The sequence below is a fragment of the Panthera onca genome, chromosome F2 (assembly GCF_046562875.1).
Source record: "Panthera onca isolate mPanOnc1 chromosome F2, mPanOnc1 haplotype 2, whole genome shotgun sequence".
NCBI lineage: Eukaryota > Metazoa > Chordata > Mammalia > Carnivora > Felidae > Panthera > Panthera onca.
Window position 1 is genome coordinate 21,117,900 of NC_138356.1, and position 21,083 is coordinate 21,138,982.

The 21,083-nt window shown below is 39.3% G+C and overlaps 1 protein-coding gene across 1 annotated transcript in view; it reads right to left on the minus strand.

Moving 5' to 3' along the window:
- LACTB2 (lactamase beta 2) overlaps positions 1-21,083 on the minus strand; it is a 34,135-nt gene that overhangs the window by 2,422 nt on the left and 10,630 nt on the right. Inside the window, exons 2-6 of the mRNA XM_078441595.2 lie at positions 18,700-18,863; positions 13,069-13,195; positions 6,618-6,796; positions 4,282-4,430; positions 383-464 (exon numbers count right to left, since the gene is read on the minus strand). Of these exons, the coding sequence (XP_078297721.1) occupies positions 383-464; positions 4,282-4,430; positions 6,618-6,796; positions 13,069-13,195; positions 18,700-18,863 (701 nt within the window). The remainder of the gene's footprint in view (positions 1-382; positions 465-4,281; positions 4,431-6,617; positions 6,797-13,068; positions 13,196-18,699; positions 18,864-21,083) is intronic.

Genomic DNA, 21,083 nt, shown 5'->3' on the forward strand with positions numbered 1-21,083 from the left:
TTTGATGAATTAACCTAAAACTAGTAAAGACAGATTGACTGCTTTAATATCTTTGTGTTACTACCTTTACTACTGCTAAAACACTTGGCTGTTCCCAAGCCTTCTACATGTGAAATTCTTTGTGGTCTTGTGGTTGGGAGAGGAGAAACTATCTTTCCATTACACGCCTTTGATTATAGTTCTGGTGGGTAAGAACTGCAACCCCTAAACAAAATTCTAATTCCTGTGGGAACTTTAGGTTCCAACTTGTGGTCCACTGGCCTTTCACTATTAACTCTTCCTAGTGCGTTTCTCCATCTTACAGTGACGTTCAAGGAAGGGCTTGTAAGAAAATATTTTAGATGCTGGTAATAAAAGAAGTGAAGTTTGGAAGTATACTTACAGATTTTTCCTTCTTTTTCTAATTTTATCAAATGAAGCAAGACATTATGTTCAGCCATCTTATATAAATGCTCAGGAACAGTCTAAAAAGAAAGACAAGAGTGAAAGAAAATATTTCCTTTTTAAAAAAGAAGTTAATCGTTTTGAAACTATTGAAGAAAAAATGCATCGAAAGGGGAAAATTTTAACTTAAATACATTTTTATAGAGGAATAATCAAAATGATTTCACCTTGTACATGTCTTGCTTTAGGCCACTGTATTTCTATCTATATACCTGTAGATCAAATAGACTGAACAGTCTAGACAGTTAATAGTGTCAGTTTTGTTCATCACTGAATACCCAGTGCTTAGCATAATGGCACAGAGTAGGAACTCCACGTTTTATGAATGAATGAATAAATAAATAACTATAAAAATTATTCTAGATAGTTTTGATGATGCCACAGATCCATTGGCCCTATGGTTTATTTATTAGGTTACATGATAGTATCTTTGTATGTTTCCATTGGTTATACTACCTCTCCCATCATTTAGTTTTCATCCTGAAAATTTCCTTAGACTTCTCTTAAAACACTCATGAAAAAAAAAAAGTTTATTTAATTTTTTGAGGGGGGGGCAATGAAAGAGGGGTACAGAGGATCCAAAGTGAGCTCTGCATGGACTCATGAACTGCAAGATCATGACCTGAGCTGAAGTCAGATGCTCAACTGACTGAGCCACCCAGGCGCCCCTAAGCATTCATGCAACAATGAGTTGTATTGTTGACTCATTTCTTACACAACCAACTTGGCACAGCAGTATCAGATATTAATGTTCCCAAATATAAACTTCTAACCCCCAACTCTCCCTTAAGCTCCATTTACCATATCTGCCATTGTGATCTTCTAATTTTTTTAAATATTTATTTTTTAGAAAGAGAGAGAGAGAGAGAGAGAGAGAGAGAGCAGGGGAGGGGCAGAGAGAGAGGGAGACAAAGAATCCTAAGCAGGCTCCAGGCTCTGAGCTGTCAGCACAGAGCCCAATGCAGGGCTCGAACCCACAAACTGCAAGATCATGACCTGAGTGGAAGTTGGATGCGCAACCAACTGATCCACCCAGGTGCCCCCAGCATTGTGAGATCTGATTATGTGACTCCTCTCCCAAGATCCTTGAGTGGCTATGCCCAGGTTTATTGGCTAAAGCCCAACTTTTTAGCATGGTGGTGAAAGCTTCCATGATCTGATCATCCTTGCCTTTCTGCCTCATTCCCTGGGATTCCTTTCCTGCCCATCCCTATATGTATTGTGTGCTCCAGTCATATGCAGTTTCTTTGTGGGTTTTCAAATGTACATAATGCTGGTTTATTACTCCCAGGGCATGTTTTTCCTTCTGTCTAGAATGGCTTCTTTTCTCCTATACTCTGGCTTGGGAAATGCTTACTCTTTCTTTAAGACTCAATGAAATGATTAAAATTTTAAAGCTTTTCCAGGCAAGCCTTAATACCCTGCATCTTCCATCAGATATAATTTATTCTTCTTTCTTTAATGCTCTGATATACTATATAGAGGTCTTGGAGGAAGCCTGGTATGATAGAAAAAGCAAGATATGAATAGTATCTGACATCTCACTTTTGAGTATGTGACATCTGCTAGTGGTGTACCTTTGGAAGTTACTTAACTCAAACTTTCTGAGTCAGTTTAAAAAAAATTTTTTTTTTTAACATTTATTTATTTATTTATTTAATTTTATTTTTTTAACATTTTTTTAAATTTATTTTTGAGACAGGGAGAGACAGAGCATGAACGGGGGAGGGTCAGAGAGAGAGGGAGACACAGACTGAAACAGGCTCCAGGCTCTGAGCTGTCAGCACAGAGCCCGACGCGGAGCTCGAACTCACGGACTGTGAGATCATGACCTGAGCCGAAGTCGGACGCTTAACCGACTGAGCCACCCAGGCGCTCCAACATTTATTTATTTTTGAGAGACAGAGAGAGACAGAGTGTGGTGGGGGAGGGGCACAGAGGGAAGGAGACACAGAATCTGAAGCAGGTTCCAGGCTCTGAGCAAGCTGTCAGCACAGAGCCCGACACGGGGCTTGAACCCATGAACCATGAAATCATGACCTGAGCCTAAGTTGCTTAACTGACTAAGTTGCTTAACTGAGCCTAAGATGCTTAAGCGCCGCTCAGGCGCCCCAGTTTTTTGTTTTTTAAGTCTATTAAATTGGAATAATAGTATCTTCATGTATTGAGAATTCGAGGTATATGAATTAAGGACCTCAAATTACGTTTGTAAGTGTGAAACGAGTACAGCATCTAGCACATAATAATGTGTTCAAAAAATGATAGAGTTAGTATTACAACTATCTGTTGAACGTGTCTGTCTTCACTAAACTATGAGTCCTCTGAGGGCAGGGATCTCTAATCATCTGTGTAACTCTGTATCTCGTCCATTGTGTGGCACAGGTATCTAGTAAATTTTGACTGAATACATCTCTGTGTAATACCTAGTATTATTCTGTATGCAACAGGTACTTGACACACATATACAGTGAGTATACCTCTGAACATACCTCTGAATGCAGAACCAGCATTTTTTAGGGTATGGGAAACTGCTTAATGACTCATCTGGGAGGGTTATAAGAGTTCTGCTGTCTATACGTAAGTTAGGAGAGAAAACCCCAGTGTACCAATGTATAGTCTAGAGTGGCTATACTCTAGTATTATGAGGAAATGAACTCTTTCACAGAATTTAAATATTTATGTTACCAGGGGCTCCTGGGTGGCTCAGGCGGTTAAGCATCCGACTCTTGATTTCGGTTCAGGTCCTGATCTCATGGCCGTGGGATTGAGCCCTGAGTTGGGTTCCACATGTGGAGCCTGCTTAGGATTCTCTGTCTCGCTCTCCCTCTACCCCTCCCTTACTCATGCATAAGCATTCTCTCCCCCTTTCTCAGAGAAAGAAAATTTATATTACCGCTTTGCCAGTGGCACTTTTTATCTTTAGCCATTTTAACCACTCATCCCTCCTTTTTAAAACAAAGCACACTGAGTACGATGTGATTGTCTTGATAACTTAGGCCTATGGAACTTTACAGTTCTTTACTAATTATAACTGGGCCCAGGTACTTTTCATGCTCATCTTTATACTCCCATGTATCTTATGGCTATACAGGTTGTGGTAGTAGTTATATATGATATGCTCAGAGGCCACTGACGCGAGGGTTTCTTTTCTCTATATACTAAGTTATTTACTCATGTTCTGTTACATGTACTTTCCCCTTCTTCTTCCTTGTTAGGCATTGCTACTTCTCCCTGCTATCCCAGTATGTCTCTAGCAGATAACCCTTCTCACTTGCTACAGACTAGGACACCAACAATCAAGAGGGATATAATAATACATAAATCGTTATAGGCTGTTGGTAATGGTCTCTCCTACAGAATGAAGTACATAAGGTTTAATGATAGTTCAGAATGGTTTGTTTGGTTTCCCGTGTCCATTTTTGTTTGTTTAACTTCTGTGTTCTAGAAAGTTGAGATTGTTGATCTCAAATTTATACAAGCACACTACTTATAAAATTAACAGACTTATTCTGTTCTGGGATGTGATAAGTCTACCATATGTGTTCTATTACATAGATTCTTCTTTTTTTTTTTTTTTTTAAATCTATTTATTTATTTTTGAGAGAGAGAAAGTGAGAGCAGAGAGGGGCAGAGGGAGAGAGAGACAGAGAATCCCAGGCAGGCTCTGCTCTGTCAGCTCAGAGCCTGATGCGGAGCTTGAACTCACGAACTGTGAGATCATGACCTGAGCTGAAATCAAGAGTCTGATGCTTTAACCGACTGAGCCACCCAGGTACCCCTGTGTAGAGTATTCTAATAAAACTGTTGCTATGTACAAATAAGATAAATGAAAATTACCTTGTAAATGTTTTTTACCAGCTCCATTGCTGTAAATGATTTTTCAAAATTATCATGAAGTAATGTAAGAATCTGCTGTTCTCGCATATTTCTGTGAGAAATGTATTCCAGAATTTTATCTTCGGCATTATGGATTACTGGGCCGTGTCCTGAATTAGAATTATAATATTTATTTCAAACAGATAAAAAACACTAAGTACAACTGAAATTAATTCAGCCTGTTTAAAAATAATGCATATGATGTATTGAAAAAGCATACTAAGTGTTCCAAATATGAATTTGTGGAAAATGATACAGGTGTAAGAGATTTAAAAATTACATACAATGCCAAAACCAGAGTATTATATCAGATAAAATCTGCATGAAATATTACTATATACTTAAAAAAAAATTAACAACAAAAACAGTAAGCACATGAGTAAGGATAGGTACTATTTATAGTGTGCTCATTATCTGCCAGGCACTGCTCTAAATGCATAATACATATTATTGTTTTTTTTAAATATGAAATTTATTGTCAAATTGGTTTCCATACAACACCCAGTGCTCATCCCAAAAGGTGCCCTCCTCAATGCCCATCACCCACCCTCTATATATTATTGTTATAAGAGTCTGATGAGGTAGGCACTCTTATCATACCTTCTTTATAACAGAAGTGGGAGTGTAAGGAGGGTAAATAATTTGCCCACAGTTCAACAGTGAGGAGGGGACGGTGCTGGGGTTCTGACTTGTGAGCTTTTAATTACTCTGTGCTCTTACCCACCATGCCACACTTACAAAAGATTGAAAGGAGGAATGTAAAAAGTAGCTTCTTGTAAGTGACCAAGATCTACTAAAAATTCACAAGAACCACAGTAAAATTGTAAGCATCTTATGTATAGGCTAGTCATTCAGAAATGCTGACAACCCCGATTAAATTATAGTAAAAGTTTTTTTTTAAGTTTTTAAAGTTTTTTTGTTTTTTTGTTTTTAACATTTATTTATTTTGAGAAAGAGAGAGCACGAGTGGGGGGAGGGCAGAGAATCCAAGCTGGCTCCATGCTATTGGTGCAGAGCTTGACGTGGGGCTCAAACTGAGATGAAACCAAGAGCCAGATGCTTACCTGAATGAGCCACCCAGGTGCCCCTAAGTCATATTGAAATTTAGTTGCTCTTTCAGATAGTGCAAATTATGTATGACCCAAGTCTGCAAGAGGGATGTTTAAAATATTTGAGAACAAATTAAGCAGACTAACCTGTTAACCATATACAGAGCATGGGCTTTGGTTGGAATATTGACTATCACTTACTAGTTGCGTGGCCATCAAAAGTCTGAATCCCTGAGCTTGTTTCTTCAGCCGTGCAATGAAGATCCCACGACCTGCTTCACTGGGTTTTTGTGAGGACAACACTGTAAAGGTCCCTGCACAGTACCTGAGAGGTAGCAGGCCTTAATATATAGTAGCTATGGTTACAGAAGGTATTTTAAGTTCCTGCTATGCCAGTAGGCCAGTTCACTGGAGTCACTAATACTCTAAGAACCTTTACCAAGGCAGCCTCTCATTAGTTTTACTCCAATGTGAGTACATCAAACATGTGCTCTCTTCTCTTTAAAAACAGCTGTCAGCTTCCATTCCTCTTAGGTCATAATAAATCCAAATGCCCAGCTCCACCATGTTTCCTATCCCCTCAGCAGTAGAAACTCATGAAAGAATATAAGGGGATTGAAGACACTGTAATTACAAGTCTCTCCATGGCTTTCTGGTTAGGAACAAGTTGGAAGGACTTAAACAAATAGGTAACCTCGTTTCTTTTTCCTTCTGGGCCCTCTTGTCCAGTCCTATGTCTTTCTTCACTTTTAGGATAAAAGGGAGGTTCATATTGAAGAGCAATGCAGTGACAGCTGAGATACTAAAACAGGCTTCTTTTTCTGGAGAAGTGAAATGAATACACAATTTTACAGTTGACATGGAAGCTACTGATATTTCAATAGTGTGAGTTAAAGACTAGAGCTCAGAGTTCACTGCTAAAATGCAGTCTACAACAGAAATCAAATTGACAGAAGTGAAGACAGTTTGTGGAATGAAAATGTAAGTTTATTAACTTTGTTTAACAGTTCTATTAATAGCTGTGTAGATATTAAAAAATAACTCTTGTATCTTTATAAAAAGTTATTAATATTACTCTCAGCCTGTTTAATTGCATGGCTTGATAAGACGTGGGGGGGGGGGGTGATTTAAAGAAGCACTGTCTATCTCTTCAAGCCCTGAAAACATAAATACACATACAGACAAACCAAAATGAACCTTCTCCATCATGTCACACAAGTGGATCGGTACATGTAAGAGACTACCCACCTGGATATATAATATCAGCTTTGACTTTCAACAGTTCTTTTAGGGAGTTCATATAATCATAAAGGTCCTCAAATATAGTTGTTCCTTCTCCTAGGATGCAATCTCCAGAAAAGAGAGCATTTTCCTCTTCTAAAAGTAGAGCCATATGATCATCAGTGTGGCCAGGTGTGTGTATAACTCTAGTTAAAAGACAAAGAAGAAATAGTAACAATTATAGACTCTTAGGCTTAGAAGAAATTTTGAGAAGTAAATTATTCTCTGTCCTTATCTCAGTAAGACACAAATAAATGATGTTAACCTGTTAGAAAGCTCCTTTAAACATTTTTTAAAAATGTTTTTATTTTTGAGAGGGAGCGAGAGAGAGAGCACGCGCGAGAGTGCGTGCACGAGCGAGCACGAGTGGGGAAGGGGCAGAGAGAGAGGGAGATACAGAATCTGAAGCAGCTCCAGGCTCTGAGCTGTCTGCACAGAGTCCAATGTGGAGCTTGAACTCATGAACCACGAGATTGTAAGCTGAGCCGAAGTTGGAGGCTTAACCAGCTGAGCCACCCAGGCGCCTTGGGGAAAAAAACCAAAAAGCAAAAAAAAGTCCTTTTTTTCTTGTGGCCCATTGAAAATTATCACCAGAAAATTCTCTCCTTTAAATCAAATTTCTCATTCTGAAGTGCAAACTCAATACTTTCCCACCTTTTTCTCAATAATAAGCATGCACTGATTACAACAAATTTTGAAAAGAGAAAGGAAAATACTTAAAGGAGACAACAATTCACAATCATTGCACTACTCAAAGACAGTGCTTTTATTATTTAAAGACAATTTTTTTTCAATTTCCTTTGCATATGTTTATTTTACAATATACTTTATGGCAAGACTATGAGAAAAAAGCACTTTCGTGAGTTGCTGGTGGGAGAGCAAAACGGTAAAGCCCACAATGAAGGGAATTTGGCATTTTCTAGCAAAATTACATAACCCTTTGACCCATCGCTCCCACTGCTAGAAGTTTACCCTGACGATACACCTTCACAAAAACAAAAAATATATACAAGTTATTCATCACACTATTTATAAAAACAAAGTATTAGGAACAACCCCATACCCATCCATAGGACACTGTGGTCACATTGTGGTACATCCACACAATGGAATATATGCAGCAGCCATCAAAAAAAATGATGAAACTCTCTATGAACTGATATGGAGTAATTCACAGGATATACGGTCAAGTGATAAAAAAAAAAAAAGAGCAAAGTGTGGTTCTTTTCATGCCTTTGCTTTGTTGCTGGTGCAGGCTGTGAAGTCTACTTGGCATTGCACCCTGGTCTTTCAGGCCATGCGCGGTGGGCCTCAGGACAAGGTGGCTGGTATGGTTCTGGGAGCCTGCGGGTGCATGTCTGGCCTGGCGTTTGGACCCCGGAGACACACAGGCAGCTGTACTCGGCACCCCGCACTGCCCTGATGAGAGCGCGTGGCCCTGGGCCAGCCCCTAACATCAACTTTGCTGAATGTGCCACGAAGCAGATCCTTGACCTCCCTCCGCCTACAGACCCCTCACAGTTGGGTAAGCTCTCCCCCTGCCCCGTCTCCATTTGGCCTTATCACCAAGCACCTTTTCCACACAGCCATCCAGACTGAGGAAGACCTGGAAATTTCAGGGCCACGGGAGCCACAGCCACAGCCCCATCAGTAAGCATGGAAGCGCCCAGAAGGCCGGGATAATGCTGGTGGCATGCATCACCACGGGACTGACTTTGACAAGTATCATCCAGCTTGCTTTGGGAAAGTTGATATGAGGCATCACGACAGAGGAACCGGGGCTTCTGCCCAACCGTCAACCTTGATAAACCGTGGACTGTGGCCAGTGGCCAGACACGGGTACATGCTGCCAAGAATAAGACTGGAGCTGCTCCTATCACCGGCGTGGTGTGATCGGGGTACTACAAAGTTTTGGGGAAGGGAAAATTCCCCAGACAGCCTGTCACCTTGAAGACACAATGACAGTGGGAGAGCTGAGCAGAAGATTAAGGGTGTGTGTGTGTGTGGGGGGGGGGGGCTGTGTGCTGTGTCCTGGTAGCTTGAAGCCATGTGGAGGGAGGTTCATTAAAGGCTAACAGATGCTTTTCTCTTAAAAACAAAGTGTGCAAGAGTGTTGATAATTGCTCTTTTGTATAGAAAGTTAGGGAAATGAAAATGTATCTATTTCCTTATTTTTGTAAAAAGAAAAGAAGGATAAATAAAAAAATGAATGAATATAGTTGCCTTATAGGGGTAGGCAGGTAGGATGTAGGGAACAAAGATACAAGCAAGAAGTCTCTGATAGTAACTTTTTATTGGTTTTAAATTTTAAGCTGATATATTCTAAACATGAAACTAAATAAAAGGTGAAAGAAAACGTTAACATTGAATACAGAAAGAAGCCAATCTTACTATGTACCAGATAACAGCCACACTAATATTAACTCCAGTAACTTTTAAGTACTAAGATTATACATCCTTAATAGAATATATCCCAAGATTAAAAGAACTGGAAGGATTTTGAACTTGGCTTAATAGGTTTATTTTTGGCAGTGTGAAGGTTACCGTGTTTCTGAGATTATTTTGTGTTTATTGTATCATAGTATAAACGAGTAAGTAAATTGATGTTGAGAAGCAAGGTTTTTACTGTGGGATAAGGAAGAAATATATATGAATGAGGGAATTAAGGTTTTGGGTTGTTTCTCATCTGAACTGAGGAATCATTATGAATTCATTTTTTTTTTTTTTTTCTAGCTCCATGAAAGGCCCAGAAGTAATGATACTCCGGTAGTAATGAGCACACCTCACACTTAGTTCTTTGTTTCTAAATACCATTTCCCACTTAATGAAGTCAGGGTTCTTGAAGATATGGCTGGCTCCAGGTCTGGGGCAGGGAAAGTAAAAAGTGATACGGAGACATCTCTTTTGTCTGGTTCAATGTTACATGAAAATAATTCCGGGAGGCGTATTTTCACAGCTATAAACATGTGTGGGTTGTCTGATATCTTATGGACAATCTTATGAACAATCACACATCCAATGCATTTACAAACAGAACCCCAATCATTTTTTTTTTTTTTTAATCTACAAAAATTGATCAGAAGAAGCACTCTTTTTCAGAGTCTGCGGACTGTCTTATCTGTCACTGTGCTTGCAATGCATCCTTTCTTTTTTCCTCCCATTCCCTACTCCTGAACTCAGTAATGGTTTTCTTTGATAACGAAGGCAATGAGATTTCTTAAATTAGGGGATCAGAAATTCCAGTTCTCCAGTCACCTGGGCAGCAAATGCTTTAATCTGCATAAAAACGGTATTAAAATTCACTTCACATAGGCAGGGGGAGGAAAGGAGATGACATCAGAGGTGCTTTGCCACAGATCAGAGGGACTGCAGCTGTGGCCTTCCCATTCATCAGGTGCCACATTTATCTAGTTCTGCCACTTGTGTGATACAGCAGACTTTATAAGGACGGCTCTCTTAGAAGATTTAGAACAGGTAACAAAAGCTGTCAGACTGACTTGTCTTTGAGAAATTGAATTTAGGTCACTAGAAAATTCTTGAAGGTTATATTCAGAATCAAATCCTACTGAAACACCTGCTTTCTTCTTTTTCACTAAAGGGTTCTTGGTGGGTATTGTCTCTATCTCTATTTTATTTCTCCCCCCCAAATTGGCAAGTAGACCACATCAACTGGACATGAAGTACTTGAGGACTTAAGTAGATTTTAATCTTCTGTTTATGGAACTTTTGCTTAACGAATCTTCTCATTAACATTTAAAACAACTGGGTTTTACTAACTTTATTAAAAATGGAAATTGGAAACCATGTCATCAGTAAACTAAATGTTTTATTCAAATTCTAGTATAATTTGGGGTGCCTGGGTGGCTCAGTCGGTTGAGCGTCCGACTTCAGCTCAGGTCATGATCTCACAGTCTGTGAGTTCGAGCCCCACGTCAGGCTCTGTGCTGACAGCTCAGAGCCTGGAGCCTGCTTCCGATTCTGTGTCTCCCTCTCTCTGCTCCTTCCCCACTTGTGCTCTGCCTCTCTCTCTCTCAAAAATAAATAAACATTAAAAAAAAAAAAGAAAATCAAACTCTAGTATAATTAGATTTTTGTGAAAAGGTTATTTACTAAGTCATTTTTAAAGAGTGTGTCTACTTTTTTTGATTCTTTTCATTTACCTCCCAAATCTTAAAATAGATTCCCATAATTCATCTTAATCAGAATTCAGTGAAAAATTAAATGCAATTCAGATAATATCGAGGGCTTTGGCATCAATTCACCCCATGAATCTAAGATCACATTCAAGTGAGGGGGAGGCAGTGACACGAAGCATGCACATGAGAGGCTTTAGGGCACTGATATTGTCATCACTTGATCCAGTGCTGCTCACATGGTTTGTCCAGTTTGTAATAATTCACCATGTTGCACACTGATGATATGTACACTTTTCTTTTTGTATACTTTAATAAAAAGCTTAAAAAGATATGGTCTGTTCATGGCAGATGGGTGGTAATTAATTACCCGGGACCAAATGTTCTCAATCTGCAAATTAGGTATAAATCTAATATCCATGATTCTGTAATAACCAATAAACCAGTACCATGGTTCCCAAGCCTTTGAGACAGACCCTTACTGTGTGATGGGGGAAATTCATCATTGCTGAGAATACTCCCTGAAGAAGTAGTAATGTAATGTTTATTATCCTTAGGTATCATGAACAAATTATAGGAGATACTACCGTATTTCCAACAAGAGCATTTTTAGAAAATTGCCCATAAATTTATGGTTTATGCATTAAATTTATAAATCAATGGCATAGTAGGAAAAAAGGGAACACTGGTTTGAAAGAGGGCACGGATACCCAGTTCTTCATCTTCTCTTTCTCATTCATCTGTTCATCTATTTCCCTCTTTTAGATATTTACTCTGTGTTGGTAAATATTCCGTGCCTTCTATGTGCCAGGGACTGAGGATCTGAAGATGAATCTGGTATCTGCCTTGTGTCAGAGAACAGCCAGCTTATCATCAAACCTTTCTTCTTTTTCCTGGGCATGAATTTAAACTCCATTTTTCCAGCCTCCCTGCAGTCAGCAGTGGCCCACCACGACTGAATTTACAGCCAATGTAACAAAAGGTCTGGTTTGTGAAAGCCTCCCATGAAAGATCCCTTCCATGCTCCTTCTCTACAACCCAATGGATTGACTGAGGTGAACAAGGTGACCTTGAAAACCAACTACTGAGGATGGTGGAGTCGTAAGATGAAAGGTATCCGAAACATTATTTGCAGGGGCGGGGGGCACTGGATGATCAGGAAGCTTTTGTGGACTTTATGTGACTGGGAAGAAAACTTAATTCATGTATGAACCATCATACATTTTGGGATTGGTTTACTACAGCAACTGTCATTAACACTGTGAACCTAAGGGGTTTATTACCGTTTAAGGAAATACCTACTCACACACACAAAAATTACAATACAACTCAATAATTACTATAATAAAATACAAGTTATATGAAAGTTAGAGGAAGGAGCAGTTAATTCTGCCTGGGTAAGTAACATGTGAACTGAAGTTGGAATATTTGGATACGGTTAATTGTGTTTACAAGGAAATGGTAGAACTCAGGCCAGGAAAGTGGTTTGGGGCCAGACAGTGACATGATTTTGTATGCAGTGAGAGTTATTCAAGGTTTCAAGTGACATGGGGTGTGAAGGGTAGATTGAAAAGGGGAGCCTGGAGACAGAAATATTAAGCAAGAAGCAGTGGTGGTGGACACGAAGAAAAGGGGACAGAATAGACAAATATTTTTAAGGTAAAAACTAACCTCATTAGATGTGGTGGGTGGGGAAAGGGGGAGCGATAAAGGTGAAGTAGAGCCAGCTTTCATCTTAGAAGAAAAATTAAAATCTTATGTGCTGAGAGCAATAGGTGTTCTGAAGTCGGAAAGCAAGTCGATCATGGGGGACAGAGGAGAACCATCAGTAGTTCGGTTTTTAAACTACTGAGTTTGAAACAACTCCTCAATCTCACTTAGGTTATGGGAGATTATGGGTCTGGCCTAAAATGTATTTACTTTAGGTACGGATCATCTTTTGGAACTGACAGCATGAGAAGGTCCTTAATTTGACTGAGAGCTCTAAACCACCCTGGCAGGAAATGCTGATCTGTTTTTTTAATTTAAATTTTATTAAAAAACGGTAATCCTATAATTCAAACAAATTAGTTTTAAAAGGGTAGATAGAGTGAAAAGTCTCTTCCCCTATTTCTCAAGCAACTGGTTTTTCTTCCCAGAGTAACCAATGTTATCAGATCTTTTATATCCTTCTTGAGATACTCTTCACTCTTATAAGCAAATATGCAGAAATCTTCCCCTATTTACTTTTTATAAGACATACATCACCTCCTCCCCCCTTCCCTGGCTAAAGGATGTTTACTGACCTGAGAGTGGCACCCTCAGTTTTAATCATGTCTCCATCTTGCAGATAAACATATTGTTGCTTTCCATCTCCTATAATTTCTTCTCTTGGAGGGTTCCGTGGGAGTTTTTTAATGCAATATGCAGTGTCTAGTAACAAAACATGTAAAATAGATTAAGTCATACTTTCAATGACAATTCAGCCTTTTAAGAGATCAGCTTTCATAGAGCTAACACTGTGCATGACGGCAAAAAATACTAACATTAAGAGAGAGACAAGAGGAAATGGGATGGGTTATAGCAGCGTTATCTCTGGAATAGTATTTTTTCTATCCCAACAAAAGAGCTCTTTATTCTTTCATGTGCTTCTAGGTCTACATAAACGCCCTTGAGATTTTCTAGTCACCCTTATTTTATACAAAAGTTTGAAAGTAGTTCTTCATAATCTCAGCTAGTTTTGCTATCAAGATGGGTGTTGAAGAGGCAGTAATACAGTACCTGAGAATTTTCTTTCTATCTAGGTCTTAACATAGAGTAGAAGAAGTCATGGCATCATGGCAGTACTTAATAATAAAAGGATGAGAGCACAGTGTTCTTTCTGTGAATGTTGAACGGAAGCCTCAAACCCGGGGCTAAGATATGAAATTGTTAAAATAAATTTAACCCATACTAGACCTCTCACTGACGTTAAGAAAATCAATTAACCAATCAATAGCTGAGTGTGAATTATCTAACCGGTATACTACACATAGTGAATAGAAGCACCATGACATCCAGATGCTTAAAAACTGTCACAGTTGGGGACATAAAATTTACAAACCAGAAATAATTAAAGAACTATCCTTGGTCTCATTTAATGAATACTACGTGGACAATTCAGCTCATAAATGCAATGCTAGTTAAGAGAAAGAAGAAACAATTAAGAAAAAAATTCATAGACTTGATATAACTTGAAGCATGGCGTAAAGGATGAGTAATTTGGGAAAAGGTACTGAGAAGGACTTATAGATAAGGGGAACAGCATCTGGAAAAGCACAGAGATGACCACGTGCGTCTACCAACCTGTCTAATGCAAAACACTGGCTGAGAAGCGGAGATAAAGTGGGATTAGATGCGCTCAGACCATGGAGGGCCTTATATTGCCTTTCACAGAATAGAGGAATTTAAACTTTACCGTATGTGGCCACTGTACACTCTTTGGAAAGAAAATGAAATAATGTTAACCCGTTGATCAATATGGCAGCTCTAGGTGGGACAATGGAGGGGAAGAGATCAGAAAGACCAGGAGGGGATGACTAGGTGTCAGAACTAAGGTGACAGCAGTGGACAACATGGAGAAGAAGACATTCAGGGAAACACTGACAAGGCACAGAAATCAGGCTAGAATGGAAGAGAAAAGAGATAGAAATACTGCAAATGTAATAAAAATAAAACAACTGGGACCAGATCTTCCCTCTCCAGCCCCAAACTCCACTATTTTGTATCTTGGAGGCTGAAGCAAAAAATAATATGCTATTCTGGGAACTGGCATTACATAATAAGGCTGTCTTCATTCTGGAGTGAGATGGGGAGGTTTTTTGGTATGTGTTTATTTTTAATCTGTATAATTTTGTCTTTCAGTAGAGAAGTAGAGGTATTACATTTCTTCTGGTTATGAGACCTTTGGTACACAATCTTTCCAAAAAACTCACCGTTATCTCAAAATTATAAAACAAATGCCATACAATAACTTTGTGTTAGTTTTTAAAGTTATGTGCAAATATGAAAACACATGTCCTCCTCAAATTAACAACCTATATAGGCAGGATGGAGAAGGGCATGCTGAAAGCAATCATATAATAATAATTGTATTTAATAAAAGCTTATTGACAGATAATTCAATAGTACAAAATTCATCCTTTTAAAGTGTATAGTTCAGTGTCCTTAAAGTATATCCAGGGTTGCCTGGGTGGCTAAGTTGGTTAAGCATCTGACTCTTGGTTTCAGTTCAGGTCATGATCTCACACAGTTGGTGGCTTTGAGCCCCGCATCTGGTTCTGCACTGATAGTGCGGAGCCTGCTTAGGATTCTTTCTCTCTCCCTCTCGCTCAAAATAAATAAACTAAAAAAAAAAAAAAAAAAAAGTATATCCAAAGAGCTGTATAACTATCTCCACTATCCAATTTTGTAATGTTTTCAAAATCCCTCAAAGAAACCCTTTACCCAACTGTAGTCACTCCCTATTCTCTCCTTCTTCCAGCCCCTGGCAACCACTTACCTACTTTCTGTCTCAATCATGTAATTATTTTAACAGGGGGAAACCCTCAGTCACTTGTTAAGGTTTGAATAATGGTTTATAACATCATTGTTAATGCTAATTACTGAAGCTGATACAAGTCATATTGTTTATAATACCTTCCAATGAGAATACATTCTAATTGAATGGCATAGAAGCAAACATTTGACTCTTAAGACTGGGATGGGAAAGAAACGGCAAAGACCCAGCTTTAGCTGCAAAATAACAGCTATCAGATTACAAAATATATTTTGTAAGATTTACTTAAAAATAAACCAAAATATTGGGGCAGCCTGGGGCTATATAGTTCTCATGTCTAGTAAAATTCTGGTTTCCTGCCAGCTACTGGGAATTCCTAAATTATACACTGATTGTATATTAAATGTTTGAAAGCAGGATGCTTTGAAGTTACTGTATCTTCTCACAGAAGTCTTTTTTTTTTTCTTAAAATTTTTAAATGTTTATTTTTGAGAGAGAGAGAGAGCAAGCAGGGGAGGGGCAGAGAGAAAGAGAGACACAGAATCCAAAGCAGGCTCCAGGCTCCAAACTGTCAGCCCAGAGCCTGATGTGGGGCTCAAACCCACAAACTCACATGAGATCATGACCTAAGCCGAAGTAAGACATTTAACCAACTGAGCCACCCAGGCACCTGGTCACATAAGTCTTATAAATGGCATTCATAATTTAGGTGTGGCCTGTAAAACCACAGGTTGTTAGCATCATAAAGCAGTTGAAAAATTTCTGCCATCTGATAGTTTACAAAAATAGTAAAATGATATGGAGCAAAGAAAGTAATAAAATAAAATGGAACAAGAATGCCAGTAATTAAGGATTTAGAGAATGAAGAAATACATGGGACTCTTGCGGGGAGATTCTGAAAGGTAGCTCTGTATGATTTTAGTGCTGAGCAACTCAAGGTCTGTATACAGTTGGTCTAGCTTCAATAAAGTTCAGAATGAAAGTCAACAAGTTACTTCTCAAAATATTAAAATTTTAGTGGCTATAGAGCAGTGTCAAATTTTTTTCTTTATTTTGGGGCTTGAACTCACGACCCTGACATCATGACCTGAGCTGAGATCAAGAGTCTGATGCGTAACTGACTGAGCCACCCAGGTGCCCCTTCTCAATTTTCTTTAAATCAACCTAATAGGTAATCTATTATACAAATATTCATTATTTTATATGGAACCCAAAACTTTTAATTTTTAATTTAAAGAAATAGGTCAAATGTCCATTGGCAGGTGAATGGATAAACAAATCATGGTATAGTCCCACCATGGATTACCACTAGGCAATAAGGAACAAACTACTGATATATGAAACCTAGGTGAATCTCAAAAACAAGACGCTGTGTGAAAGAAGCCAGAGAGTGATTCTGTATGCTTCTATCATGTGACATTTTATTTATTAAAAACATTTTTTTAATGCTTATTTATTTTTGAGAGAGAGAGAGAGAGAGCAAAAGCAGGGGAGGGCAGAGAGAGGAGGACAGAGGATCCAAAGCGGGTCTACGCTGACAGCAGCAAGCCCGATGTGGGTCTTGAACTTGTGAACTACGAGATCATGACCTGAGCCAAAGTCAGACACTCAACAGACTGAGCCACCCAGGCACCCCCCATTATGTGACATTTTAAACAGGCAAAACTAATCTATAGTGAAATAAAGCAGATTAGTGGCTGCTGGAGGGAGAATCACTGCAGAGAGGCACCAGGGGACCTCTCTTTAGGGGCATGAGAGTGTTCTTTATCTTGACTGGATTGGTCACAAAGGTGTTTATCAAACTATACTTTTAAAATGGGTACACTTTATGTATATAAATTCAAGTTCAATGAAGTTGATTTATGAAACAGTAGGCCATAAACATTAAAAAATTTCAAACTGACCCTCATGCTAAAAGAGTTGGCCAAAGCTAGTCAAGAACCTTCAGCATTGATTTTTAATTCACAAAATTTAATTGGTAGATAGATAAGAGAAAGGTGAGGAAAAGTGACACTGAAAGATAATGATTTCCTATGGCATACGGTCCTCTAGGATTGTAAGAAAGGAGGTAAGAGGGGGAGACTGTGTGGCTCAGTCAGTTAAGTGTCCGACTTTGGCTCAGGTCATGATCTCACTGTTAGTTTAAGCCCCGCATGGGGCTCTGTGCTGACAGCTCAGAGCCTGGAACCTGCTTTGGATTCTGTGTCTCCTTCTCTCTCTGCTCCTCCCCCACTCACACTCTGTCTCTCTCTCTCAAAAATAAATAATAAAACATCAGGAAAAAAAAAAAGAGCTAAGAAGGTAACAAAGGTTGGAGCGTTTTTTAATAATGGGCCTGGTGATATTGGGTGCTCTGGCTGAAAATATCTTGGTGTCCCAAATGTAATCTCAAGCCCAAAAAAGACGACACTTAAAAATATTTAAAATATGAGTTGAATGCAGATGTGCATTCCTTTTGTGAATGAATGCTCCTGACCTTCTGTCCTTCATGTGTCTTGAACTTGCCAAGCACACCCCAATTCCAGTATCTCTGCTCTTGCAATGCCTTCTTGTCTGTTCAGACACGCCAGCCAGCCAGCCATACTGTATAGCTTACTCCCCCTCCCTGTCCACTCTTGATACAAACCACTGCCCTTCCGCCACTTTGGCTTCTTTCCCCTTTTACTTTACTTAGCTTTATTTTTTTCTTCATGGCACCTATCGCCATCTGACTTATTATGTATTTATCATTTACCTTCCCTACTAGAATGCAGGCTTCAGGACAGCAGAGCCTTTGTGGTGTTCACTGCTATATCCCTTGTGCCAAGAACAGTGTCTGGATATAGTGGTCGCTTGGATATTTGTTAAAGGAAGGAATGAATGAATCTGTGTGTGATGGCGAGATGGGGGAATAAAGAGAGAAACAGTAAAGTGTCAGTTCTGAATGGGTTTCAGGTACAGAGAATTATCAGTGCAATGATCTTTTACCAGCATTTCAGTGTACTGCAGTAAGTGCCTTAAAGTTACGGAGGACCTGAGACCAGGTTTAGAATGTGGACAAAAACAGCAGCTGCCTGTAACGCGTTTAGCACAGTGCCTGGCACACAGTAAATGCTCAACACTGGTTAGTTACTGGATCTGAAGTACTAACTGTCACACAGACAAAATTAAAACCGACCTTCATCACTGGGCAAAGGGGAAAAATAAGCGGGATAAGAGATCTGAAGTAGAAAACAGGACTTTCCCTCTCCTCTTTTGTTAACATTGGGGCAGTATTAAAGTATATTAACTTCTAAAAGTATGACATAAATATATAAGGTATTCAGTAAATGACCAACTAGCTTACATAGTTGTGTAACTGAAATAATTATTCTGAAAACGTACTTTTCCTCAATGAGCTCAATTAATGCTTTCTGTTTACCATTACTGATGCTTTTACAAATATCTCCTATGCCCCCGGTATGATCACGGTGCCAGTGAGTCACTACGATTTCCTGGATTGTTGTATTAAATTCAGTCAGAGCCTGCTTTAAACAGTTGATATATTCTGGAATTGCTGGTTCTCCAGTGTCAATGAGGATTCTCCTGAAAATTAAATGGAAGATAATCACACAATTGGAACAGAGAGTATCAGCATATGTCTCACATAGATAATTCATATTACATTTAAGAAACTACATAAATTGCTTGGCTTTCAACCTTCTCAAAAACCAACTAAAGGATACTTTGCCTTAACCACAGTAATCTCACTGTAAGAAAAGTTCTTTGAAAAAAACTTATAGGGGCGCCTGGGTGGCTTAGTTGGTTGAGCGTCTGACTCTTGATTCCGGCTCAGGTCATGATCTCAGGGTTGTGGGATCAAGCCCCATGTTGGGCTCTGTGCTGACTATGGAGCCTGCTTGGGATTCTCTCTCTCCCTCTGCCTCTCTCCAGAGCCTGTGTGTGCATGCTCTCTCTTTCAAGAAGAAACAAAAAACAAAACAAAACAAAACAAAACCTATAGTTAAATGTGAGTCTGAACTTGGCAAGTTCAAGGCACAATAATATTGAATACTTACATAGCACTTAAATATGGCATTGTTCTAAGGACTTTACATATTTTAACAATTATGTTCCTTATGAGACTATTTTTTTTAATGTTTATTTTTGAGAGAGACAGAGAGAGAGAGAGAGGGAGAGAGTGCGCACGAACAAGCGGGGGGAAGGGCAAAGGGAAAAGGGAGACACAGTATCTGAAGAAGGCTCCAGGCTTTGAGCTGTTGGCACAGGGCCCAATGTGGGGCTTGAACCCACAAACCATGAGATCATGACCTGAGGCGAAACTGGATGCTTACCCGACTAAGCCACCCAGGCCCCCTCACTCCCATAAAACTATTGAAAATAGGTATTTCATGGGGTGCCTGGGTGGCTCAGTAAGTTAAGCCTCTGACTTCGGCCGTTGATTATCTCACAGTTTGTGAGTTTGAGCCTTGCATGGGGCTCTGTGCTGACAGCATGGAGCCTGGAGCCCACTTCCCTTTCTACGTCTCTCCCTCTCTCTGCCCCTCTCCTGTTCACACTGTCTGTCTGTCTCTCTCTCAAAAATAAACATTAAGAAAATGTTTTAAAAATAGGTATTTCATTATTATATCCAGAAATTAAGTAACTTGCCCAAGGTTACTCTGCAAATAAATGGCCAAACCAGCATTCAAACCTAGATATTCTGGCTCCAGAATGTGCTTTTATGCACTCTCTCTTTAATGTTTATTTTTGAGAGAGGGAGACAGCATGAGCAGGGGAGGGGCAGAGAGAGGGGGACAGAGGATCCAAAACAGACTTTGCGCTGACAGCAGAGAGCCCGATGGGGGGCTGGAACTCATGAACTATGAGATCATGACCTGAGCCAAAGTTGGAGGCTTAACTGACTGATCCATCCAGGTGCTCCTATCCACTCTTTGAGATCTTTTATGACATCCTTAAATGTCTCATAGATATGGAAGAATTAGATTCAATGGTATTCCTAAAGAAACCTCGTCTTCTGCACTACATAAAAACTTACACTCAAGTTTTACATTGGTTCCCTTCCACATAAAAATGAAGGTAGGAGGGAAGCATGGGGAAATGTCTGAGTTGCTTTATTTCTTGACTTAGACAACCCTGTTATATTTTTCAGCTTTGTGGTTCTGAACCTTCCTTATACTTTGTTTGCCCTTCCTCACTATTTTATGGGATGACGTTCTTTCTCTGTGAGGTTTTCCTGAACTAAAGAACCAGCTCACAAACTTCTTAATTCATGCTGCTTCACAGTAACACCTCCCTAATTCATATTGGGGGACAGAAGATTAGTCTTAATGAAAAGTCTGAGTCATTCATTAATATAATAACTGTATGAATTATCTACTATATGCCATGCCTTTCTTACAAGACAAAAAATCCTGTTTATACTAGTGGAGGGTGGGAAGAGCTATGAAAACAAATAGTGACAGTTGACAGATAAACAGTTCAGCATTCTGCAGAACATTAATATGGGGTAAATGACAGGAAGAAACCGTATGGCTATTTTATATTGGGTGGCTTGTTTCCCTAACCGTATTCCCAGAGACCCAATAAAAACAAACTGTCTGCTTGCAGGATTGGGGTGTTTCTGTGTGTGTGGTGGGTGGGGGGGCATGAATGGCCTTGTGGTCCACAGCCTTTTATCTACACCTTAAGTTCCATGGAGCAGTGGCCATACTTCACAAGTACATAGTATTATAACTGTCCCTTCTGGAGACAGGGAAACTAGATGGTTATATTGGCCCAAGAATGCATTATGAGGTCCTGTAG